At 41.7% G+C, this 25,479-nt stretch overlaps 1 protein-coding gene across 5 annotated transcripts; it reads right to left on the minus strand.

The window, feature by feature from the left end:
* Positions 1–480: 480 nt before the first annotated feature.
* LOC136424845 (PHD finger protein 3-like) lies at positions 481–25,346 on the minus strand. 5 transcript variants are annotated; one of them, XM_066413518.1, is made up of 26 exons: positions 25,208–25,346; positions 23,674–23,873; positions 23,059–23,263; positions 17,674–19,891; positions 17,166–17,292; positions 16,529–16,650; positions 15,892–15,953; positions 14,244–14,447; positions 13,345–13,557; positions 12,732–12,844; positions 12,359–12,480; positions 11,987–12,092; positions 11,316–11,481; positions 10,908–11,024; positions 9,868–9,942; positions 8,481–8,525; positions 7,874–8,065; positions 7,459–7,556; positions 7,037–7,075; positions 6,431–6,578; positions 5,786–5,875; positions 5,228–5,423; positions 4,122–4,375; positions 3,349–3,381; positions 2,752–2,873; positions 481–2,331 (listed from the first exon to the last, which is right to left on the minus strand). In XM_066413518.1, exons 3-26 carry the CDS (start codon positions 23,236–23,238, stop codon positions 702–704), a joined length of 6,672 nt encoding a protein of 2,223 aa, XP_066269615.1. In that variant the 5' UTR covers positions 23,239–23,263; positions 23,674–23,873; positions 25,208–25,346; the 3' UTR covers positions 481–701. The 5 variants fall into 5 exon arrangements, with proteins under 5 accessions (XP_066269615.1, XP_066269616.1, XP_066269614.1 ...); XM_066413519.1 differs by lacking the exon at positions 23,674–23,873 and having other exon boundaries at positions 13,372–13,557; XM_066413517.1 differs by lacking the exon at positions 23,674–23,873.
* Between the last annotated feature and the right edge of the window lie 133 nt (positions 25,347–25,479).

The following is a 25,479-nucleotide window of genomic DNA, read 5'->3' on the forward strand; positions in this document are numbered from 1 at the left end:
TACTGGTTCTACCTGTAGACAAGAACTGCTAGCCAGTGTATGTACAGATTTGAAGGCAGACACTGCCATACTGCATAACAAAGACATTTAAACCACTGACATCACAAACTAAAAAGGTAAAAGGTAGGTAAAGGTAGTCCCATACACTTTTTGAGGCCGTAGGGGCTGTTGTTGTTATTTACTGTGTCTAGGGCATGATATTGGAAGGCGGAGCTCATCCCTCTCCTTCCACTGCCTTTTACCTCCCCAACCGAAGTCAGATACCCATTTTTACACCTGGGTGGAGTGAGGAAACTAAAAGCTACAGAAGTCACGACTACCAGACATTCTATATTGAATTTCGCAAAGCACATTCAACATAGTGCATACTAATATACTACAGGGAATTGGTCTGAGTAGTATTACTCTATTTCTGTGTCACAACGATGCTCTCAAACACTTGTGCAACCATATTACATCTCATTCAAAGACTATACGACTATACGTCGTTTCTATAAGTTGTACAGAACTCTTGAAGGAAAACTTCAATTGATATCGAGCAGACAAAATGGCCCCCACGTTCCCTTGTTCCACAAGTATTTCTAACATTTGCTTTTACCTACACATAGTAGTTTTACAACCAATGTGTAACAGTAGGCTGTGTATGATAGATATCAACAGAGCTGAAGGTATTGGCACAGATATAAACATTGTCCGTATTCCTATCTTCTCCTGTGGCTGTCTTGCCACTGTCCCCCTCTGCCTTTGTCGCGTGTGCTGCGATCCTGCCTCCAACGATCCCTGTCCCTATCTCGATCTCTGTCTCTTTCCCTCTCTCTGTCTCTACCCCCCTCCCTGCCCCAGCCGTGGTCGCGGGAACCCCTGCGCTCTTCCCTGTGGTCGTCACGGCGGTCGTCACGACGACTGTCTCTCCGATCGTCCCTGCGATCGTGCCATCTGTCTCTGTGGTGGCGGTCGTCGCCTGAATCCCGCCGTACCTGCCTGCCCTGTTCGTTGTACTCAAACCGCTGCACGTTTCTCGGATCGTACCCAGGATACGGACCGGATGGCTGCCTGCTGTCGCCATGGTGATGCCCGTGCTCGCGACCTGGATCGTCCGAACGTCTTTCGCCAACGGCTGGCGCGGGTTGTCCCGTTGGTCGTACTTGCCCCTCGGGGGCGCTCTGTTGAGGCATATACTGCTGTCCAGTTTGAGCAGTGCTCTGATTGGCTGTCCATGTTCCACCAAAGCTTCCTATTGGTGCACCTGGGATCTGTTGGCCAATGGGAGCCTGCGTGGCTTGTCCGGGAGCCTGTTGGAAGCCTGTGCTTGGTATCTGTGACATCTGGGGAAGGTACCCGGACAGACCCGCCGGTGGAATCTGTGCCTGCTGGACCAATGGCTGCTGAGTGACCACCGTGGTCGCCTGACTTGTTTGCTTCACGATAGAACTCACCTTCTGTAGGAGTTCCGAAATGTTCGCTGGGATCTCGAAGGATCCACTCGTACTCGCGCCCGCAGCTCCACTGCTCGTAAGCTTCGACACCGCTTCTGAAACCTTCTCCTTTGGCCGGGACGGCGCCGTTTTTTCTTCCGCCTTTTCTTGTATCGCACTTGAAGACGCTGAACTGGTTGTTACTGCAGTACCAACACTCGTGCCTCCCAGGCCCGGTATATTTACTGGCGGTGTCAGATCTCCCCCCAGCCCTGGGATCATGGGTAGCTCTGGACTGTCACTGCCTTCATCTTTGCCACTGGTGGACACAGAGCTAGCAGTATCAGTCTTTTTCTCGGCAGCAGCAGTCTTGGAGCTCGAAGCCGTGGCCGAAGAAACCGCTTGCGTCGAAGCAACAGTTGTCAGAACTTGAGTAACAGTGACGCGGATGTTTTCCCCTACTGTTGAGACTGTCTTTGCGTCTCCAGTGGGAGATTCTACCACAGGACTTCCTGTAGCACTATTAGGACCACTACAGATACTCTCTAGGTTCTTCTGTTGCTCGAGAAGGAGCTTCTTTTGCTCCTCTACTTGTTTTGTCAGCTCGATCAGAAGCCTCTGTTGCTCGGAGAGCGTAGGGTTGTCACCAAGCGGAGTCATCAGAATGTTATCTAAGGATGGCTCTGATTGGCTCGCACTGGCTTCGTTGGAGTCTGACTGACCAATGCCGACCTCTAACACACTGTCGGAGTCGGAATCCTGCTGAGCAGGGGGGGACTGGGGTGGGGGGGAATCCACGCCCTCTTCTACGGGGAGGAAGTCTTCGTCCCCTGGGTCGTAGGGTTGTTCCTCCTCCTCCTCCTGTGCAGCCTGCCCTGGGGAGTAGGGCATCTCTTCCATCTCATCCTGACTCGTTCTGTTGGGGGAAAAACAAACAAAAAACATTGCAGATAAACAAAAAACAAACAAAAACATTGCAGATAAAACAAGCTTTAAGTGGGTACCACTAAAGACCTGTGCTGGTGTGGCCAGGAGTCATCTACAACAACACTGCACCCAAGCCAAACCAGACTTCCAATGCTTCAAGTATCCTATTACACCACTTCATACTAAATGCTGCCAGTATCTTACAATTGTAACTTTGTGGTCCATAAAAACATGAAAATTGATTTTTGGGTTTGATAGGTTCTGAGAGATACTGTTTATGTACTGCACATGTACATGTGTATATGAACTACAAAACCTAAGCAGTATAGGTAGCCAAAAAGATTACATCCTTTGTAACTATATGACTTACACACATTCATCACTACTTGTTTATTATTCAGTATTAAACCTTGGGATCAGTGCTGAAGGGTCCACATTTGCATACTGCTTGACGATTGGATCACTGATCTCGTGTTCTGGGATTGTGTACACCTTCTTCGCTGGGACCGGTGTCGCTGCCTCACTCTTTCTCTGTATTGACAGGTAAAATTCTACATCAGTTCATTCTTCAAAGTTAAACAGAGTTCTTTTAAGTTGTCCCCAAATAAACAATTCCTTGTGTAATAAATGGATAATAGGAAAACCGATTGACTTCAAAACCTCAGAAAAAATAAAACCTAAAACACCAATTGAAGAGAATCCAACTGTCAATAATGTTGAAAATAAAGCATTGTCATCAACAGTTACTGTGCATTCCATGCTTTGAAGTTTGAAACTGGTAAGAAGTAACAGTCCCAAACAAATGGTTTGAAACAGAAAAAGAAATGGTTATCACTGCAATAACAAAGGACAGTTTGTGCATATAAAGATGCAGTGCACATTCTGAAACAATGAAAAGAAAAGTTAGAAATCATGTAAAACATTGAAATTGGTGTATGAAAAACTTTTGTAGCTAACTGTACATGTAAATCAGAGAAATTCATCTTAAACAGCACTCAGGTGTTACCTTGGGTTCTTCCTTCTTTTGTTCCACTTGTTGCTTAAAGTTACAAACATTGAGAATACGACATCTTTAATAACACCATGATAGATTTTTCAAGTACATTTACCGGTATCAACAAAACTACTGTAAAACAACTGTCATAGCTTAAAGACTGCAATCTTCTGCAGCTATAAATTGTAGAATAATACCAGACAAGAGTACATTAACAGCTCCAAATGTACAATTTGTACGATGGTATATAACCTTTGCCCATGCCACTCACAAAAATCAATATACATGGACATATCAATGTTATAACTTATATGTAGCTTGCAGGTAAAAATATACACACAAAAAAAGAGGAAGCTACGCATGCCCCAATCATTCACATTACTATTGTTATGAATAATATTCAACTTCTTAAAATCATCTCTAGCTGCTGGAAAACAATCTAATACATCTAAGGCATTTTCATCTTAGGTGAAAATATGATTTTCAGCAAGTTAAAATGACACATGAACATATAAATCCCAGGGCTGTCTCCAGCAATTTTTCCCCCCGTCCCAATCATTGTTTTGGAGCCCATTTTCTTTGTTACACCAGTCATTGGAAACTTATAAAAATACATTTTTATCAATGTCATGTCAATACGTTCAGATTATTTGGAAGACGGGGAGAAATTTTTGTCCGTCCAAACAAGCAAATTTTGGAATGGAGGCAGCCCTGATGACAAATATAATAAGAAAATTAGAAAAAAACTTTTGAGCTTGAAAAACTTTATGAGTAAACCAGTCTACCTTTCTGTCATGCTCTTGTGAGTGGTGTCGGCGATGATGATGATGATGATGATGATGATGTCGATGTTTACTACCAGACGCCACCGAGGGCGAGCCAGCAGACGGAGGGGTCCCGGATATCTCGCTGTAGCGCCGATGCTTAGGACTAGTCGCGTGAAGCGGCGTGGACTCGGAGCTGGAACTTGCTGACCTCTTTGCCATGCGGTTACGAATGATGAGGCCGAGGAGCATGTGGGGTCTAGGTTCCTCAAGACCTGGAACAACAAGTATACGTAGAAGAAAACATTATTATTACATATACAACATTCCCAATTTGACGCTGCATGTAGCTACCAGTTTGTTGGCTCGTGTTTTTTTAAACCAAAAATAACATTTTCCTAATCCTACTACATACCAAATTGCCATCTGCTTCCAAAATTTAGCCCATTATATCATGTCCGGGACAAAAGACTGCTGCAGTATCAAGGCCATTCGTCAGGTGGCCCAAAATTGACCTTGACCTTTGTCCTCCCAACACTCATCAAAATCCTTCCAGAATTTCTCTAGATATGCTGACTACAAAAATCAAACAAGATCATAGTACATGTCCAGGACAGAAGATACAAAAAAATGTTCTGCTGCAGTACCAATGTGATACACCAGGGGACCCAAAATCTTCATCTTCCCAACAGCAACCAACATATCATAATCCATCCAGAGGCTCTTATGTTATGCTGACTACAAATATCTGCAAACGCAAACACACACACACACACACACACACATACACACACACACTCACACACACACATACAAACACACCAAAAACAATACCTCCATTTTCATGGATAAGATAATAACATGATTAGCATACCTGGCCCATCAAAAGGTTTGAGCTTGTAGGAGACCTCCTTGAGCGGGATGTGTGTGTGTGTGTGTGTGTGTGTGTGTGTGTGTGTGTGTGTGTGTGTGTGTGTGTGTGTGTGTGTGTGTGTGTGTGTGTGTGTGTGTGTGTGTGTGTGTGTGTGTGTGTGTGTGCACGCATGTGTGTGTTTCATTTTTACATGTTAACAGTTGAAGAAGACCTTATAAAAGTTCCTATACTGTAACAATAACATACAGCGTACCTGGCCCATCGAAAGGTTTGAGCTGGTAGGGGACCTCCTCGTGTGAGGGCAGCGGGATGAGGTACATGTCCTTGACCTGGCGGGAGTTGTTTCCGACCACGCCGAAGCGCTGGCGACTGTGGAAGTACGAGTACAGCATGATGTACCCCACCTTCTCCTCATCCACCGCCGGCTGAAACCTGATGATGGAAATCTCCTGAAGGGAAGGAACAGGCTATTAGCTAGCATGGTGTCAGGGCGTCTTTTGGACGCCTTATACCATAGGAAAACAATTAGATTCCTTTGGCAGGGGACACCGCCGGCTGAAACCGGATGATGGAAATCTCCTGAAGGGGAAGGAACAGGCTATTAGCTAGCATGGTGTCAGGGTGTCTTCTGGGCGCTCTACACTAAGAAAACAATTAAATTAGAAGGGGAATGGGAAAAGGGGAATGTTGCATGAAACGATCTATAATTTTAACAATAAAGGATACGCTATAAGATGTTAACATGAAGACTTTGTAATCTACAAATATAAAAGTTATTAGGCTACCTTTAATAGTTTCAGTGTGACCATACCTTGTTTCCGCTTGATTTGATCTTGTCCAGGTATTCCCAAATATGGCTGTGAGAGATTCGCCCAGAAATCATTATGGTGTCAGGCAAGTCCTGAGGAAAAGGGACAAAAAGTTTTGTTAGAGTTTAAAACATTCATGAATCTACATGTTGTATATTGCTAAAAAAACATAACTAGACAAAAAAATGTCATATAGATTTGAGAAATGGACTAGAGGTAAGTTTTCATAGTGAAAGCAGCAGCTAATTTGAAAGCCAACATTACTAGCCAAAAGTAAAGATAGCAACAGATTTTGATTTCTATTATCATCTTGCCAAAATAAAGGTAGCAACAGATTTAAAAGTCATTCATCAGTAAAGATACCAGCTGATCTGAATGCCATTATCACTAGCCAAAAGTAAACTTAGCAGCTGATTTGAAAGTCATTATTACTAGCCAAAAGTAAACATGGCACTTTGAATGCAATCTTTATTAGCCAAATGTTCAGGTAGCAAAAGATTTGAAAGTCATTTATCAGTAAAGGAAGCAGCTGATTTGAAAACTACTATTACTAGCCAAAAGTAAAGGTAGCAGCTGATTTCAATGCATTTATTACTAGCCAAAAGTAAAAGTAGCAGCTGATTTGGAGCCCAGGTTTACACCCTCACCTCTTGAATGTCCTCCATACTGCCGGACACGGGGTAAGCATGAGTCACAAACTTTGTCAGCTGTTCCATCTTGATGAAACCCTTCCAAACCGACGGCTCCTTGGACGATGGCAGCTCCGACTGAGAGGGCATGGCCGAGTCTGGCGAACTGTTAAAGATAACATGCTTTTTAAGTGACTTTAAGATGTTTCTTTCCCAACACCAGAAGGATTAAGCACTCCAACTGCATGTGTGCACCACTTTGTACACAAAGAAGCACCATATATCACTGAAATTTCCTGTAAACCTAGAGCACTTCAAACCATTACACGTGTAGAAAGCACTGCAAAGTTTTATCAAACCATAGTCAGTAAAACTAAAAGCCATGATTGCTAAGCTTTCCTATGATTCATTTGTATTTATCATTTTGTATCTATGTTACAATCCTTGACCACCAACCAGACTTGACTGAATTCTCACAAGAGTTCATACCAAAGTGGAATTCCTTCCTTATGCCCTAACAATACGCCACTAAAACAATCACGTTAATATACATAGTTTATACAATGTCAGAAGCATACGAGTATTTTTAGCGGCAACTTTTTTCTGTTTCACCCATCTACTCACCTGTCCTCTGTGTCTGACTGCACAAGAGGGTCGGTTGGGCTAGAATAAAGCAGTTCACTGTTAATCATGCTTCCTATGTATTTATTCATAGCAAACCTAGCACACTTTTGTAAAATTTCAGCAATAAGCTACTTCACAGTTTGAAGAATGCATGCACAGAGTGATGCAATATGGGTAGTTCTTCAAACTTGAAGGCCCCTGGCCATTCTTCGTGTATTAGGACCTCCAACTTTGACATATTAGCCACAATGCATCACACTGTGCATGAGCACTTGAAACCATGAGCTAGCTTATTCTACCGGACAAAACTAGAATTCCGTTTCTTTTTCCTTCCCATTTTCAACAGCTTGAAACATTTTGTTACAGTTTATCTATGGAATTATTTACTATTAGGGGCTTTCTTTATTGAGAGGTTTATTTACCTTCCGGTTGTCGTGTCAACGGTCGGCCCAGGCGACTCCACGGTACTGCTCTCGTCAGGTTTGGTTGTGGACGACGCTTCAATCACCGTCTTTGCAACCTAGGGGGTTGACAAAGTTGCAAGATGTCAAGTTACTGCCTAAACACAGACAAAACCGATACCTCCCCATGAACTAGTAGGCTCTTCAACTGACCCTATGACCTGGAATGTCTGTTAGTGTTAGTTGTCACACATTGTTGATAAATCACTCACTTCCTGTCATTCTACCAACTCTGACCTTTACTTTCTTTCACACTACAGTGAACGCGACCAGCATATGGAAAATGCATAATGCGGAAACACAGACAAATAGACACACCGAAAACGATACCTCCCGTTTCACACAGGTAACAAGTCTGAGCATCTAGTGGTCTTACCTTGACCTTCTTGGCAGGTTGTTCATCAGTTGGAGGAGCCATTCTCCCCGTACAGATCTTACAGTTCAGGTCAAACAGATGCGCCCGGTGTTGCTCTGTCGTGTCGACCAACATGGTGGCCAGGACGTCCGGACCTTCCGCTTCCGCCGTGGTGGGGATGTAACCTTCCTCTCGCTCTTTCTCGTCCGACTTCTAGGATGACAGGAAAAGATCATAGGATCATTGCACTGTCAATGCTAGGGTCAAAATTAGAAAAAGGGACCCAGCCCTCTAGTCTACAAGCTGTTTTTTACACTTTTGGACATGGCCTCTACGTGTTTTCTACGTGGCCTTGTGGGACACCCTGCTGTTAGTGTGATATTTTTAGGCATGGCCGGGCCCTGGGATTTTTTTAAAATTGCACTTAAAATCAGCCTGGGATCCGGTGACAAATAGACGCTATAACCTGAGCATGAAAACACAATAGGGTACTCCTCTTTCTTCCTTTCTGGACTGTTCCTTGCATGTCTTGGTACATTTTATGTGATTTTCAAATCATCATTGGGGAAAATACATCTACAAGAATCTAACAAACAATGGAAAGCAAGATATTATCATAAAGATGAACCTCAGTTTTCAGCTCCCCAAGGTCATCATCGATCTCGATCTCTCCCTGAAAAGATTGATGCAAAAATGTTTGCATTATTGTACTGAATAAAGTACATGTATGATGCATGTCACAATGACAGGTTATAAACTATAAGGTGTTTTTGAGTCTGAAATATCCAAGATTATAATGAATACCCTTTGCATGATTATGATACTTGATACATGAGAATGGGACTTACAATCCTTAGCGAAAATGTTTGAGTGGTTGTGCTAAATTTCAAAAATGTGTATCTTCTTGGAACTAGAATTGCATCCAAATCATTCATATTTGACTACATCTTATATACTGCTGTCTAGTGGTGCGGATCGAAACGCACGTTCCGGTTCCGGTCCGGACTCGAGTCCAGAGGTTTCGGTTCAGGTCCGGACTTGTAGGTCCGGTCCGGCACCAAACATTGCCGTCACATTATGTGACTGATGCTGTTACCATTGTTAATCCCCCTAAATTCTCTAAACTAGGGAAAGATTCACACAAAAACACGTCTGCAGTCAGAACAACGTGTATATTCAGAACAAAAGTACTAGTATGCTCTCCAATCAGCGTGGTGACCTACATGTCGGGTTGTTTCTGGTGGCGTCTCAAGAGCCTTGCAATATATTTTGACGCCCCCGGCACACCGGATCATTTTTCTCACATACTGCCGGCATTGTGTTTACCTGACCTGTACCCTGTGACACGCAATGTTCCCGGGCTGCAGGCAAAGGCCGCAAAACAAAGCTTCTTCTCTCTATCTCAGGTCAAACATGGCCGCCACTGGGCCCATTGGGGAAGTCCCCCAATGCATGACATGGCTAAGCCAATCACATCGCTAGGTTCGATTGACGTCACCCAGATCTCGCGAAGAGTTGTGAGACTTCCTGATTTCGGCAATAGCGGCCATAGCGGCCATATCAGAAGCCAACAACAAATGTTTGCGGCTTTTCCATCGCAAACTTCGTGATTTATGGAAGGTTTTAGAGAGTTAAGGATCAAACAGAGGATGTACATATGTACATAAGTGCTAATTATTTTGACAAGTCCAAAAACCGGTTCTCAGCCCTTCGGTTTTTTTGGACTCGGACCGAAACGTTTTACAAGTCCGGAACCGGTCCGGCCGGACCGATCCGCACCACTACTGCTGTCTATAATATTTTGAAGTTCTGTGATTCCATAGAATAGATTAGTCTTGAATGTAGTATTGTTATATCATAGATCTTGCCATGCATTGTGCCATATGCCATTGTCAAGCAATAAACTTATAAAGTTCATTGATTCATTCCTTTATTCATTGTCATCTAAGAATGACTCTACAACTATTACAATGCAGAATTACATGCATGAGGTGAGATTTTGACTTCATTCTTACTTTGTGGGTTTTCTTGGTGAGATGTTTCTCCATCTGGGCCTCTTCTTGCTCTTTCTTCACGATCATCTCAAGGGTCTGGAAAAGAAACAAAGAAATTGCATATTATAGATTCACTCAGAACATGTTGTAAGGGATTGCATTCCTCACTTCGGACGGTGATGTAAAGCCAGAGGCTGGATGAAGCCTGAAGTGTCAAACCTCTACATATAAAAGAACCCATCACACTTGTTGAGAATCGTAGGGCTGACTTGGTGTACTTGGCTGAAAAGTGAGCCATAGCAAAGCCGATTGCTAGCTACTTGAAAAAGCATCATACTTCACCTCGGTTAAGAATTACTCATCATCATCATATCGGGCGGCCTGCCCGGACTAAAGCTCCTCTCTCCCTCCAGGCGTCACGGTCCGCCATAAGCTGGTCTAGTTCTTCATACCTCACCCCTACATCCCCAGCAAGTTAGTCTATTACAGTAGTACTTTATTTCTACCATGTCAAAATTAACAGTATCAAAATGTGGACACCCCTTCCTATCATATATCACTCCCTTACCATGATGGGAAATAAAATGGCGGCACCCATGGATACCAACTAAACCAGGGCTCGAAATTCATCTTTGGGAATAGGTGCACTGGTGCACCCAACTCAAAAATGTGGGTGCACAGAAAGAATTTTGGGTGCACCAGATAAAATAAAGTTGAATGTTCTTCAGAACATAATTACAAAGTTTAACGCTGCTGCCTTTCTTAAGAACTTCAATCTATAATTCTATAGCTAACTTTAAAATTTCAAACAAATAATACATTAAATAAAGTACAGCAAAAAGTTATCATGCTGTTTTTTATACTTACATTTCAAGAATATTCTGTATACTAGTGTACAATAGTACCTTAACCCTATTGGCTACAAAAATATCTAGGTGCACCAGTGCACCCACAGTCCAAAATTAGGTGCACAGCTCCAATTTTGGGTGTACTGGGTGCACATGCACCCACTATTTCGAGCCCTGCAACTAAACCAACACAGGTTTTAATTGATGACTTACATGTTTGGTCTCCCTGTCTCTCCACTGTGCCAGCTCCTTACAGGCCAGCTCCTCGGGTGACATCTTCACCAGTTTGTGGGGTCGGATTTCTCCAGTCAGAACCCTCTTAAACAATGTCTGGAAAAAAATGCACAAATAAAAAAGTCATACATCTTTTCATAAGTTTATTTTTTTTGGTAAGGGGCATCCTCTTGGATTGGAGGTAAAGCCGGAGGCCTCGTGCTTGAGGAGAGCCACACCTTGAGCATGTTAAAGAACCCACCACATTTATCGAAAAGAGTAGGGATAATTCCTGGTGTGAGTGGATAGAACCTTACAGTCCTGTCTTACACAGCTTGCACTTACTGTACAAAACTAGTGTGTTACACCAGGCACTTTACCGGTTATTTAAAAAAAAAAAGAGCATACCGTGTTTCTGGCATCCTTCAGGTTGAACATGAGGCTGCGGTACTTGGACTTGTATCTGGTCCCCGTGTCGTTGTACAGTTTGTGCAGCTCTGTCTCAATCGCCGACGCGGCCTTCATAATGTCTTCTGGGGACCTCTTCTTCTTCATCGTTTCACACTTGTCTTGTCTGGAGAAATAAATGTTAGAACAAGAAGTTTGAGAAAAAAATATAAAGATATTTATTGATTTCTTAGTCTGAAGTTAACCTAACCAAAGTTGGACAAGCCGAAGATGGTCTTACATGTAACCTTGTGGTTAGAGTTGTTGACTTTGTGAATCTAAAGGTTCTGGGTTCCAATCCTTGGCAGGCCCCAGTGTTGTGCCCTGGGAAAGGCTATTTCCTCACTTGACTTAGGTGTGAATGAGTACCTAGCTTCGGTTAGGGATGTCTTTTCTCGGATGGGACCTAAAGTCAGAGGTCCTGTGTTTGAGGAGAGCCACACCTCGAGCAGGTTAAAGAACCCACTTCACTTACCAAAAAGAGTAGGGGTACATTTTGGTGTGAGTGGATCAAACATTACAGTCCAGTCTTACACAGCTTGTACCTACTGTATGTACGTGTGTTACGCCTAACGGTGGTTTACTGGTTATGCCAAACAAACAAACAAACAAAAGGACACAAATATCCCCACCTGTCCTTTAGAAGATCCTTTAGTGCCCGTCGTACATTCAGTCGGACTGGGTCCAGCTCTATTGGCTTCGACGACTGGCCTTTCTTCCCTTTTTCTGCTTCTTTACCTGTGAAAAAAAAAATTCACACTTTTGACTGGGTATTCTAAGTAAAACCAGGTATTGGAGAAAGTTTGTCAACTCAGGAAACATTCTTGAGTTATGATGACTACAAAATCCAGAAACACTCACACACAGACAGACACACCAAAATTATACCTTCATTTTTCATGTCTATAACAAACAAATATTGAAATAAACAAAACTTTCTCACCATAAGTTTGTGTTTGCATGTCTATAACAAACAAATATTGAAATAGACAAAACTTTCTCACCATAAGTTTGTGTTTGCTTGACTTCTGGTCTCAGCACCTCGTATGTAGGGTGTGTCTCCAGCCACTGAGACAGGTTATCTTCTGTAGGGGCCGACAACCCTGCCAGTAAACGCCCAGTGGACCTGGGAAGGGAAAGCAACAACTTTGCTGAAGAGTACCTTAAATATTATCATAGAGTCATAACAATAACTAACAGTAAATCTTGCAAGGTTTGCAGTGGTTTACTTTTCATGGTGACCACAAAGTCATGACATTATGTGACCACTTAGTCTATCACTTGACTAAGTGGAGTACAGACTGACCACTAACCACAGACTGACCACAGCTAAAACCTCCTATTTGCGAAATCATGTCCCCGCAAAAATGAATGTACCTTTCAATGACAGCGACTCTCTCTGGGTCCTTCTTGCCTTTCTCCGTAGATGTAGCAGGAGGTGAAGTCGGGATTTTCTTATGATGCCCATGGGAGGTGGAGTCAGGCTTTGCCTAAACATACAGATCAAGATATCAATTTTAGTGTGTAATATCAAATATTAGGAAGAGTATTCTATTTCTCTTTACAATAGCATAAAAGTATTTCATTGAAGTGCATGCTGAAAGATAGCTTTCCTTCCAATATCCAAGCGAAAAAACTATAGCGAAAATTGTGGAAAATATTCTTCCAAAAGAGAGAGAGAGTTACAAAGAAAATTTAGTACTAGTGATTACTATATATTAACAGGACTATAGCCCCGCAGAGCTAGAAACACAAAACAAACAAAAACTAAAGATGCAGCCACTATTCCCATTCTCTAATAGGTCAAATTGCTAATTGCCATGCTCTCATTGGTAGAACTGTTAATTGTGATGGACAAGCTGCTTTCTCCATTTCCATGTTTCCCGACACAAGTCTTCCTCCCCAAAGGTTTAATTCAACTAGTACAGTGTCATGCAAAGGTCTAGATGTTAACGGCCGAAGGTGCGGTACGGGGAATTCAAAATCTTACGTAAAACGATGTAGGTTTGAAACCTACGGGAGAGGCCTTGGGGTCCTTCTTGGCGTGGGCGTCCAGCAGACCGTACTTCTGCTTCTCCTTGTTGATGAGTTTGAGCGACTCGCGGGCGTGGCTGAGGATACAGTTGTTGCTGCAGTAGACCGAGCCTCGCTGCGCCCAGTTGGAGCAGCCCGCGCCGATACACTTCTGTCTGGGGTGGTACTTCTGGCGGGAGAAGGGTGTGATTGTGGTATAGGTCATGTGAACATAAATCTTGATGAGGCCACACCAATTTATTTTCTTGCTTAACGGAATTTAAAAAAAAATTCTAATGCTAGATTGGAAAAACAACATGAAAACAGAATCTCAGAGGAATGTTTTTACTTTGGTGCACAGTGAGTGAACAGGGTCAGGTGCAAGTTTTCACCCCAGCCTTCTGCTTTCATGATTTTTTTTTTCCTAAAATTGAAATTTAAAATCCATTAACCAAGAAATTAACTTGGTGTGGCCTAACTTTACCTCTCTACAATGAAAATTTCTTTTCTATTACTACTGTACTACAGAAATTATTACTGTTTCAACTGCAAACTAAGAGCACCAGGAAAACCTATTTTTTCCTGTCTACTGCAAAATCTATGTTCCCGCAAAAATGAGTGAATTTTAGAGCCATGCGTTCCCCTAGAGACATGCAAAGGAATTCTAGGATGGCTGATCTCTGTGAGTGTTTGCAGCTAAGAAGAATAACCAATTGCAAAGATTGTCAAAAAATTCTAAAACTACGTAAGCTTAGGAGTCATTCAATAGTCATAACATCTGTGGCTAAAATGTCAACAACTATGAAAAGATGATACGTGGCCATTCATACACATTTTTTAACAATTTCCTTGTGAAAACTTAAAAGTGCTACATACCTCCTTAAAGATCTTTATTTTCTTTTTTTTCGCTGTGGGACTCTCCTTCTCCGATTCCTTCTCTTCTTCCTTGGACTTTTGTCTCTTGAGAGTCTCGGTGCCTTCTTCGCCTTTCTTGGAGGGATCTTTCTTTGCTGCCTTGCCCGTCTTGGAGTGTTCTTCTCTTGACTTCATCTTCTTACTGCTTGAAGCGTCATCACTTCCCTGGAAAGTAGGTTGACTTGTCATTTCTAAGACTTTTGAAAATGAAAGTGATCTTGAACCAGTTGAGCTGACTGAAGAGCTAATCTCTGTACTAGTATTTGCAGGTTCATTGTACCAGGGAAATTCCCATAGCTCTTTTCGACAAGCACAATGAACAGTGGACCATGGCTTAACGTCCCGTCCTAAGGCCTGCAACTCTTTCCAGTAGCGTGCATGTCGGGTGAGCGACACAGCCGGGATTTGAGGTCATGACCTCTTGGTGCAGAGCTAGAAGCAGGGTCACAAAACATTGAACTACGCACACTACCAAAGGCTTTTTAACAGAACAGTCTACCCAAATAGAAATTATCTTTAGTTCAAAAGATGAAAATACTTAACTGTTCGTGAAATGTTTAAACTTTCGCAGTGGTTATATTTTCATCGTTTTTGCGGTACTACATATATGCATTTCTGTACGACAAAATTGTTTTAACCGCAAAATAAAACTACTGCAAAGGTAAATGAATTTACAGTAACATGACTAAAATCTACAGGTTTTTCATGTCTTAATCATTTACATGCAGTGCAGCTTAAGACAACAGTTCAAAAACTGAACACATTAAAGAAATACACAATATGAAGATTATTACCATCAAAATATGTCAGGTTTTGCGCGAAGACACGTATAGCACAAAGTGTGACTGTGAGTTGATATTCAGTGGTCCTGCTATAGTCTATAACATGTAATTATGTATGAGTACCAGGAAAACAACTAAATTAGTCTAGAAACTGAACATGAATAAGCTAGTGTTGTTAGCTCTTTCTCTCTCTGTAGGGGAGGGACCACTATTTGAGTTGCGAAGTAGAGTCTATCTAGTGTACCCTCAAGGGAGTTTTTTTAAAAGTTATTTCAAATATTTTTTCTTGGGCAAATTTTTTACAGAAAAGTCCAGTTTTCTGCTAGGGAAGACAGAAGAATGTGTTTATTTCAAAACTGGCCAAAATCTGTGACTTTTTCCCTGTTTTAATCATAATTAACCCCTACATGAGAGTGAGATGGTCCTGCTTTGTCATTGGCTGGACTGACCCATTAGAACAGGGGGGTGAAATTCTAGTGTCATTTTAATCATCTGCGTAGCTGCAGCTTTTTAAAACAGGCTCACCACACTTATGTTCCTTTGCACACTTCAATATAGGAAAAAATATAGGAAATAAAGACTTGTTGGCTGACATATAATTTTTTGTTGCTTTAATTTGTGCTGCAACATTTATAGTCTATATTTTGAAAAATGTAGGATCCTACTTTTTTGCCCATCTTGTTTTTTCCACACTTTTGCATTAGATTGGAGTTTGCAAAGGATGACATCCATAAAACGTACTTGCTGTGGCCTAAAGAAACATAAGGCTTCAACCAAGGTACTACCTCATCCTTAGTATGCACTTTCTTAAGACGTTTCACACGTACCTCCTTGTCTTGTTCTCCCTTGGGTTCCGACTCCGCCACAGCTTTTTCTTTAGCATCTTTTTCTGAAGAAACAAAAAAAAATGTTTGATTTTTACGTGATGTTATGTTGATATTCATGTATCTAAAACAATCCATGTATTCAAAACAATCTTGAAGCTTTTGAAGGTCATATCTAATTAGTACAGTGAAAAGTTTGCTTTTACAACTCTCCTAACATACATGTAGTAGTTTATTGACTTCATTCCACTTTCTGTGAAATACAACTGTCACAGAATTTGAATTTCTGGATCAGACTCTCCAACAATGTTTTAAATAGTTTTAATTCAAGTGAGGCATGGCAAAGATTTTTGTCTCTATTTTTACATTAACTGTCTTTTTTCTAAATTCATAGTTAACCTGATTGTTGTACATGTATATTGCACATTTGTAACATGAGTGAAATACGAACATTGTAGACTACATGAAATCACAATTTGGAATATTTTGTGATGCTTTCAATTTTCAAGACCGTCTCAACCTTTCTTATTCATCTTGACAAGCATCTAATCTACATAACATTTAAATAGTGGGCAGGGCACCTATTGCAAGAACAGCAGAAAGCAGCACTTTGAAACTGAAAGAAAACAGACTTGTTTACCTTTACACCTGGGACAGATGTAGTCCTCACTGTTCTTCTCCAGTCTGATGCCCTCCTTCTTGGTGATGCCCACACAGTCTCCGTGGTACCACTCCTCACAACGGTCACAGCAGATCATGAATCTAAATAAGGAGAAGTATGCAAATCAGCCTTGCACTGGTCCTAAATATGCAAATTAGTCAGGATTTTATGCACAGTTTGTAAATATTTAATCTAGCCTTATAAAAAAAAATAGCTTTGCAATGTTCATAGCAGAAGGGATACCCATGTAAGGAGAGTATGCAAATCAGCCTTCCACTGGTCATGGCCATTTTTGGAAAATATGCAACTTAGCTATAGTCCAAGCAACAAAAAGAAGTCACAATAGACCAATGCTGACTGTCCATCACAAATTGCAATTCAACTAATGAAAGCATGGCAATTAGCAGGTCGACCAATGAGGGAATGGTAATTAGCAGGTTGAACAATGAGAGAGTCTCTGTCGAATATTTGCATTTCTATGTTTTTTTTTTGCATTTCTACCTGTTGGCACAGGTGGGCAGGGCAATGAGATCGGTCTATGGCAAGGCGGTCCTTATGCAAATAAAGTACAGGTTGAAATGTACGGATACTTTTATCATTGTACAAGTTTTGCTACCTTTTCCCATGGGGTTTCCTACAGATACAATAGGCCTTGTCAGGGTCTTCATCCTCCCAGTCACTGTCATTGGGGTCATCCGAGAAGGTCATCCCAGAGTCATCACTTTCAGCACCTGACTCATCACCTAGAACAAAACAGCACAACGACAGAAACAGGTCAATAACAGGACAGGAGATGTCAAAACTATTATATAGTTAAGCTTCAATGAAACAATCTGTTCTGTATTTGTAATAAAACAATCTAAGCAGATGGAGAAATTTAACTTCCTCAAAAAAAGTAGTTCTTGGTTTGTTTACTTTTGTTTGTATTGCATACCCGGTAAACCGCCTCATGGCGTAACACAACAGGTTTGTACTGAAAAGCACAATATATAAGCTGCATATCTCGACATATCTATTTGATCCACTTACCCCTAAACAATTCCATTTCTACCCCTCATACCCCCTCCCTTGAAAATGGTATGGTCCTTATCATGAGCCAATCACAGCATTGATAACATCCTTACCTTGGTGCTCTTTATCCGACTTCTCTGATTTGACGGAATCCTTCCTCTGTCTTTCCTTGTCCTTGGCCACTTTCTTGGTGTCCTCCTTATCCAATGACTTCCTTCTTTCCTCCTTGGTACTCGTAGAAGGTTTCTCTGTCTTCACAGTTTTTATTTCTTTAGGTTTTACTGCTTCCTTATTGGTAGGTGCCTCTTCTTCGGGTCCGCCATCTTTCTTTCCACCTTTGACCTCCTCTTCCTTAACCAATGGCGCGGCGTTATCGGGGGTGAAGAGGATTGGTTCTTCTACCTCCACAATTTGGACCGAAGATTTTCTCCGCTTTCTTTCCGGCTTCTTCATCTGTTTCTGCTGTTTTGCGATGACTTCTTGAGCTTTCTCCTTGTGCATCTCTTCCATGAGTCTTTTCAGCGGGAGGTCTTCTTCTTCCGACTCGGAAACTTCCGATTTCCGTTTTGCCTTTTTAGCGGAGGGGGGAGTGTCTTTCGGAGATTTCGTAGCTCCTCCTTTCTTACTCATTGCTCCTCGCTTTGGCGTCCTTTCTTGTTGTTTCTTGGCTGGAGTGGTAGCTTTCTTCCTTCCTCCCTTCTCTCCATCTTTCTCTTCTTCCATATCTTCTTTCATTTCTTCACTCATTTCCTGTTCTTTTTTATCCTCATCCACTTTCTTTGCCCCTTTCTTTCTACCTCCCCTTTTTGGAGTGGTAGTTTTAGATTCAGTGTCTTCTGTAGACTCGGATTTGAGTTCTGAAGGTTCTTGGTCAATACTACTGGTTGTCGCGTCATCGTCTTCGGCGGATTTGCCGCCCTTCTTTTTTGCGGCAAGCTTCTCGGCCACCGGTTGAGCGTAATCGTGATCCAACATCCGTACGCGGTCCAACTCGACCCTCTCCGCTTCCTCTTTCTCCTTGACTTGTATTCTTGAAGACTTTCTCGTGTTGTTCGGGCTGGATTCCGTTTCTTCTTTCCCTTGATCTTCCTCGGTTGCTGCAGCTGTTTTTTCTGTTACGCCAACACTGGCTTCTGCAGGTGTTTCCAGCTCCTGCAATGCAGCTGATTTCTCCAAGGGGGCATCAGTTTCAGAGATAGCAGTTTCTTTAACTGGGGTTCCCTTGCATGTTGTCGAAGGGGTTACCTGGGTCGTTGGGGTTATCTGGGTTTTGCTTGGGGTTACCTGGGTTTTTGGAAGAGCCTGGGTCTGTTGGGGTGTGGTGGGGGTTTCTTGGGTTGCTCCTACAGTCTTTTGGGGTGTACTTGGGGTTTCCTGGGATGCCTCTTGAGACTCTTCGGCAGAAATATCTTGGGGAGGGACTTCAGTTTCCTTGGAAGCAGAGGGTGATTCTTTAAGTGTTGGTGGGGAAGCTGACTCCTTAGAAGGTGGCGGCGTTTTCTTAACAACTGTTGTGCCAGCTCTCTGCAGGAGTGCCGCAGCTCTTTTCGGGGTTATCGCTGTTCTTTTAGCGGGGGAGCTTTTCGCTGCCGCCTGCCGTCTTGTCCTCGGAGGCGACTGAAAACTTTCCTCGCCGGTTGTCGCCGTGTCCGATTCCATGGCCGGCGCTTCCGTCTGCGCTATCATGGCGGAGGCGCGAGTTCTCCTCGCCATGGGAGGTGTCTTCTGGACTTGCGGTGATGACTTCGCCGCCCGTCCCCTCGTTCTTGGTGACGGGGTGACGCCATCCCCGCTGTCGTCTTTTCGTTGGATTCGCGAACTCCTGCGAAGATTTTTTGGCTCCGCTTCCTTTTTCTGTGGCGGTGTATCCACCTCATCGCCTTGACCTTTCGTCTCCTCTTCCGCTACGGTCGTTGGCGCTATTCCCGCGACTCGCGGCGACCGGCGCGTAGGCATTGCCTCCATTTTGTTCTCTGTTTGTGACGAGCCGCTTACGTCGTTCAGATCTTTTAGGAATGTATCTGGATTAATGTCCGCAGTTATGCCTGGTTCTGGATTGACGAGACTTAGTCCCTCGCTAGGGTTATCGAAGACACCGATGTCGAGTTTAAAGTTTTCCACGGAGGTGGACGTTAGCATAGGGTCATTGTCTCTGAGCATGGAGTTGATGCTCTCTTCGATGGAGGGGTCCAAAGCGCTGTCCACATACTGGGCAGACGTGTTTGACTCGTTGAGGAACTTCTCGACTTGGTCGGCGGAGAGCTGCTGCGGGCCGCACAGCTCCGAGAAGAGGTTGCGCCCAGACGGGTCGTCCTGCGCAGACTGTAGTACCTGTGCAGGGAGACAGGGGGCACTGCTGTGAGCCATGTAACACATGTAAAAATTGTCTAGATTGAAGGATTTTTTTACATCATTAAACCACTACATCAAGCAATTCTGAAGCCATTTTGTTTTCAGAACTGGCCCAATTCTTGTGAAAAATATCCCTACATAAGTTCTTCAAGGATTCCAAGAAATCTTAACACATTCAAGGCCTAAAAATAGCACCAAAATTATATAAACTCGAGCAATCTATATCTTACCACTCAAAACAGCCTTCAAATCGCAAGATCTAAACCACTGAGGTTATTGGAGGGGGGAATTCAGACAAAGAGTCCACTACTGAAAAATGTATAGCCAACCATACAATTTACAAAGTCCGAGGCCTATACTTAGATCTGTTGTATCATATCAATAGAGTCCTTCAAGTCACTTTGTACATGTAGCAAGTCACTGCACCGTAATCTCATTTTTACATAGTCCTATGATATAGCGTAATACCCACAGGAAAGGTTGCAGACCTACCATATATGTGCTACAGAACTACATGTATATGCAAGGCCATGCAATCATTTTCAAGGCTGTCTGCATCAATGATATTGTATCAATGCAAATTTATGAACTGTCATGTTTGTTTGTTTGTTTCACATAACCAATAAACCACTTAACACGCCAGTTTTGTACAACTGTACAAGATGTGTAACTGTAAGACCAGACTGTAGTAGTGTAAGGTAAGTTGTACTACTTAGCAAGCCTAATATGATATTATAAGAAATGGCAGAAAAGCCACCACAATAACCAAGTTGTGCTGTTGTTTTGGAATACAACTTGTATTAATTGATAACTATTATGCTTTGTCTCCCCTCCACCCCTCTGTGGTAAATAGACCAATCCTGACTGTGCATCACAATTACAAGTTTGACCAATGATAGCATGGCAATTAGCAGTTCAACCAATGAGAGAGTGGCTGAATGTACATTACATATTTGCATTTCTATGAGGGCATGGCTATGAGATCGCTCTATTTTCATAAACATACAAACAAACCATAATCATCAAATCAACCCTGCAACTATAACTACTTATCAATATTATAAGTTGATGTTGTTATCTTGAAGGACAGAGAGGCAGTGAGCAAGGATTTAAGGTGGGAGGTTAAGTAAACTTGTCAAAACTTAACTTTCTATGCAAAAGGAGAACAATAAATCTTTATGAATCAAATCAAAATCTTTTGGTTCATAAACATCATCCTCCTATGAAAAATGATTTCAAAATCAAATCCATTAACTCTTGAATTTGACCATACCTCCAAATCTAGGTCCTGCAAATTCGGATGAAGATACAGGATGTATCTTGTTGCTTACTTTTGTTTTGTGCTTTTATTGATGAAAGCTACCATGATGAGTGTATTATATTTCCACATTTGTTGATGTGTTGCTAGGTTTGAACTGTCTCACTGACATCTGTTTCAACAATCTATCATGATATAGAAAGGCGTTTTTACACCCATTGGTCAAAGAGAAAGAAACACAGGGGAATATGTGTGTTAGAAACTGAAGAAAACAACAACAAAGAAAAAATTGTAGCCTTGTATCCAACCTATTCTAGTTCCGGTTTGCTCCTTTTGTTGCTTCTATGCAGAATAATCCAGCACCCGTTAATAGGGAAACAAATGGCGTTCAAATATTCACCTAAAATGTAGGCGAGAGTTCTTATTGGCTCCGAGTTACATGGTCCTTGTAACGGAATGGTAACCGAGTTTGAACAAGAATTTGGAAGATCGAACCACGTTACACTGCCTCTGAGAAATATTTGATTCCTAAAGGACCAAATGTTCAAATGGGGACAAGGGCCAGATTATTCTGCATAGAAGCGATCAGAGGAGCAAACCAAAGCTAGAACAGGGGTGCATTCACACAAGTTTTATTAAATTTTGTACAAATTTTATGAAAAATGCACGAAATAACTATGCAGAAATGTACAAATGTTATGGAAAATAGTATTTTTATGCAAAGCGGACATCTGCTGTCTGGATCAGCGGGATATGATGGCGTTGTCGAGCTGCAGCTAAGGGAGAAGATGAAATGAAGCAAAAGAATAGCTCAAAGGCTACCAAATACTCAGAAATCTTCGTGCCAGTAGACGCCCGTTCAATGAACTCAAAATATAAGATATAACTTATAAGATTTGTACATTTTGCAGTGCTATGTGCATTTTTCATAAAATTAGTGCATTTTCGTATAGTGCTCTGTGCGTTTTTCATAACATTCATAAGCTTTTGCATCGCGATTTTGTGCGTTTTCCATCAAATCTGTACGAATTCCATAAATTTTTTTGAATGCTTTGGCACCGCTTTGGCACCGCTGTAGAATAAGATGGATACAAGGCTATGTAATAAAAAATCATGATCATCACAGAAAATCCCCACACCAGAGAAACTGGACTCACCTCACCAAACAAGGAGTCTGCTGGGGGGTAGGGGAGGGGGGAGGGGGCTTGGGAGGGGTCACAGATATACGAGATGGCGGTGTGGGGGAGGGGGGCGGTTTGGGAGAGATGGGACGACGTGGTATGGGGATCCATTGACGAACAGTTTCTGGGACCCCCTGACCTAGGTCTGATGCCCTGTATGGGTTCAAACGAACAAGCATGCCTTCCTGTCTAAATTCTTTTTAACCTTCTCTCTGCTAAGTTAGCCATTTGGCACCAAATTTGCATTGGTTATGGGCTTAGGAAGCAGGAAGAAGGTTAAAATATAACACTGCACTGCAAAATCATCTCAAAACAAAAAATCAAACATAAAGATAGATTGATTTAAGCCAACCCGCAACATAATATTACCGTCAAGAAACAAAATGGCCAACAATATACCAAATTTTAAAGGCATAACTTTCATTGGGAATGTGTAGCTTGAAGCGTTGTACCCTCAAAAATGTTCTAGAAAATCCTATGTTATGTCTAAACTAACTACTTTATTGGTTTATGCTCTAGTTAACATTGTTATTTTTTTAGAGTATTACTATTAAAAGCTAAGGGGTCTACAAATGGACAAACAAGGGTTTAGAATACATTATGGAGATCATCTACATGTAATTGTAATTTTGTGAATTTACGTTGCCTTGTTGTTCAGTTTGTTTACACATAAACAACAAACAAGAGTAGTACACAAGAACACTTACGTCTCCAAAGCCACCCTCAGACAGCGGATCGTTCCATTCAACGCTGGTGGATGACGTCAGGAAATCTGGGACTATGTTCTGGCTGGAGGACGATGTGAATGTTGTTGTCTGCGAATCTGCTGCTCCTGTTACTGCAGTCCCAAGCACTTCCCTGGTAGACTCGTCACTCGGTTCACACATCGTAAACTCCTACTTCGACAAAGCTCTGTATCATATAACAAACAAACAAACAAATAAAAAAAGGTGATAGACAGTGAAGCCATTAAAAAAACATCAAAATCATACAAATACAAACATAGAAGAAGGCTTACAAAAAACAATCTTTTTGTAAACATATACGTTGCTAACAATGTAATTTATAATAATTGATATTTTCTTGAATAACATGTCTAAGTTTATAGTCACAATATTCCATAGAAAATTCTAATCTTAGACAGTAAGATCATTTGAAACTTGACTTCTTTGATTTTAAGTAATAGGAAGAGGTTATTAAGCAAGCACTGACCCAAGTATTCACCTTAAACCATGCAAAATCGTGCAAGTGAGATATCATAATTGACATGCAAACTATGTTTTTCAGCTATGAAAAGACAGGCAGTCAAAGAGCTGAAGTACCTTTTCCACATCCCCCGACTTCATCATCACTTAAAGCAACCAATCAGAGCACGAGGAGAAGTGACCAATCACAGAAGATGAAGTAGAGACAGCCAATCACAGTCTGGGTAAAACTGGCCAAACACTGACCAAGGAGAGCTGGCCAATCACAGAAGATGGAGAATGTGGAGCCAGCCAATCCCAGACCTTGGATTACTGGCCTAGTAGTAGTAAAGACCAAAGAGAATGGCCAATTATGGACCATACAGAAAAGCAAGAGAAAGCAAGTTGAATATCAATAGATACTTGAGTCAAAACAGCAGAGAAGAGATAAAAATTGGAACATGACCACTTCCCCATTCAATGTCATGTTATCCTAGAAAAGTGCAGTCTTAAGTGCAAACAGAGTAAAAGTTGATAAGAAATATAAAATGTAGGATCAAGGAAGTGGTCATGTTCTAAGTAAGTAACATACAGCTTTGGTGCATTTAACTGTATGTAAGCTATAAGAGAGGCCTCAGAAACCTCAACAACATATAAGTCCATGTTATCAAAGGGCATATTTCAACTGATCAAAAGTGGCTAACATAAGTAATTCTCGAGAGTCAGAATCAAACAAGAAACAATTTGTTTGAGGAAAATAGTATAACTTTAAGTACATTGTCTAGATATAATCCACCATCATATATTGTGTTAAATCACAATTATCAATAATTGAAAAAGAGTGATGGAAGTCATTCAAAATGTTCGGATGTAAATCCCCGAATTTCATCCAGTTGTAGAGATTGAAATGTATTCAAATATTGTAATACCTGGATGTCTAACCTTCATAAACGAATCATTACCAAGGTATGTCATCATAATTTCAAGAGGTCCATAATTTCTAAAGAAAAAAATGACATTGCATTTTGCAGAACGGTATTTGAGGAGTGAAACCGCAACATCATTGCAAAAATGCTTCGAAAAGCTGCCAGTTTGTTTACATCCGGCTAGGATGAACATGTATTTACTGGTACCACCTAAAAATAAGGGGGCCTTGGTCGGGGTTGTTTTCCACTGTTTGTAAAATGCAGATATATCAAATGATGATGCAAATGTCCTTTAAAATGCATGTAAATGTCAATGAGATTAATGTTTCCTCATCGAAAAACTTTCAACATTGCTGCCGAGATCTTACATTTTGTACCTTTAATTCTTTGGCGAGAAAAACGTGTGTTTTTCATGTGCTCGCCTCATGGCGGATTTGACCTACAAACACGAATATCATTTATCATTTATAAACAGGGCATTAGCAACAAACCTAAGGCGATCCATAGACCACAGAAGCCGCTCACATTGCTCTAACCGTATGAAGATCAGATGAAGGGGTTTAGGAGCTTCTTCAGAGTTTTGTGAGACGAAAAATTCGTCCGAATCGGAAAAGATCTGCACCCCACCCCCCAAGCGACAAGACGTGGCGTGCACAGAATCGAAAACACTAACAGTTCATCAATAAAACATACACAAACCAAGCTAGACACGTCAATAATCTTCATACACAAAGAATCATGAGTACCTTGACTCCAAAATGCACGAAGAAATCCGTCCCAAATGTCTTGATTGGGTCAAGAAAACGGATGTTTTCTGAAGGAATGGGAAAGAACGTTCGATCTACCGTCTTCGGACGGCCATGTTTACCTGGTCACGTGGTTCGATTCCACACGTGACCATATAAGGAAGACGAGACGCTTGCAGCAGCGACACTTGCCGGATTTTATTATCATAACAGCTAGGGATACGAAACGTGGAAAATAATGTTTCCGAAAGAAATAAACTTTTTGTACAGAA

The sequence above is a fragment of the Branchiostoma lanceolatum genome, chromosome 18 (assembly GCF_035083965.1).
Source record: "Branchiostoma lanceolatum isolate klBraLanc5 chromosome 18, klBraLanc5.hap2, whole genome shotgun sequence".
In the NCBI taxonomy this organism is placed as follows: Eukaryota; Metazoa; Chordata; class Leptocardii; order Amphioxiformes; family Branchiostomatidae; genus Branchiostoma; species Branchiostoma lanceolatum.

Bases quoted from the DNA above. Each gene is read 5' to 3' on its own strand.
- LOC136424845 (XM_066413517.1), bottom strand. From the start codon at position 23,238: ATGTGTGAACCGAGTGACGAGTCTACCAGGGAAGTGCTTGGGACTGCA. The intron at 11,482-11,986 runs GTGGGGATATTT...TTATTTCTCCAG, and splicing joins AAGGATCTTCTAAAGGACAG to ACAAGACAAGTGTGAAACGA. The intron at 4,376-5,227 runs GTACGCTGTATG...TTGTTGTTCCAG, and splicing joins CAAACCTTTCGATGGGCCAG to GTCTTGAGGAACCTAGACCC.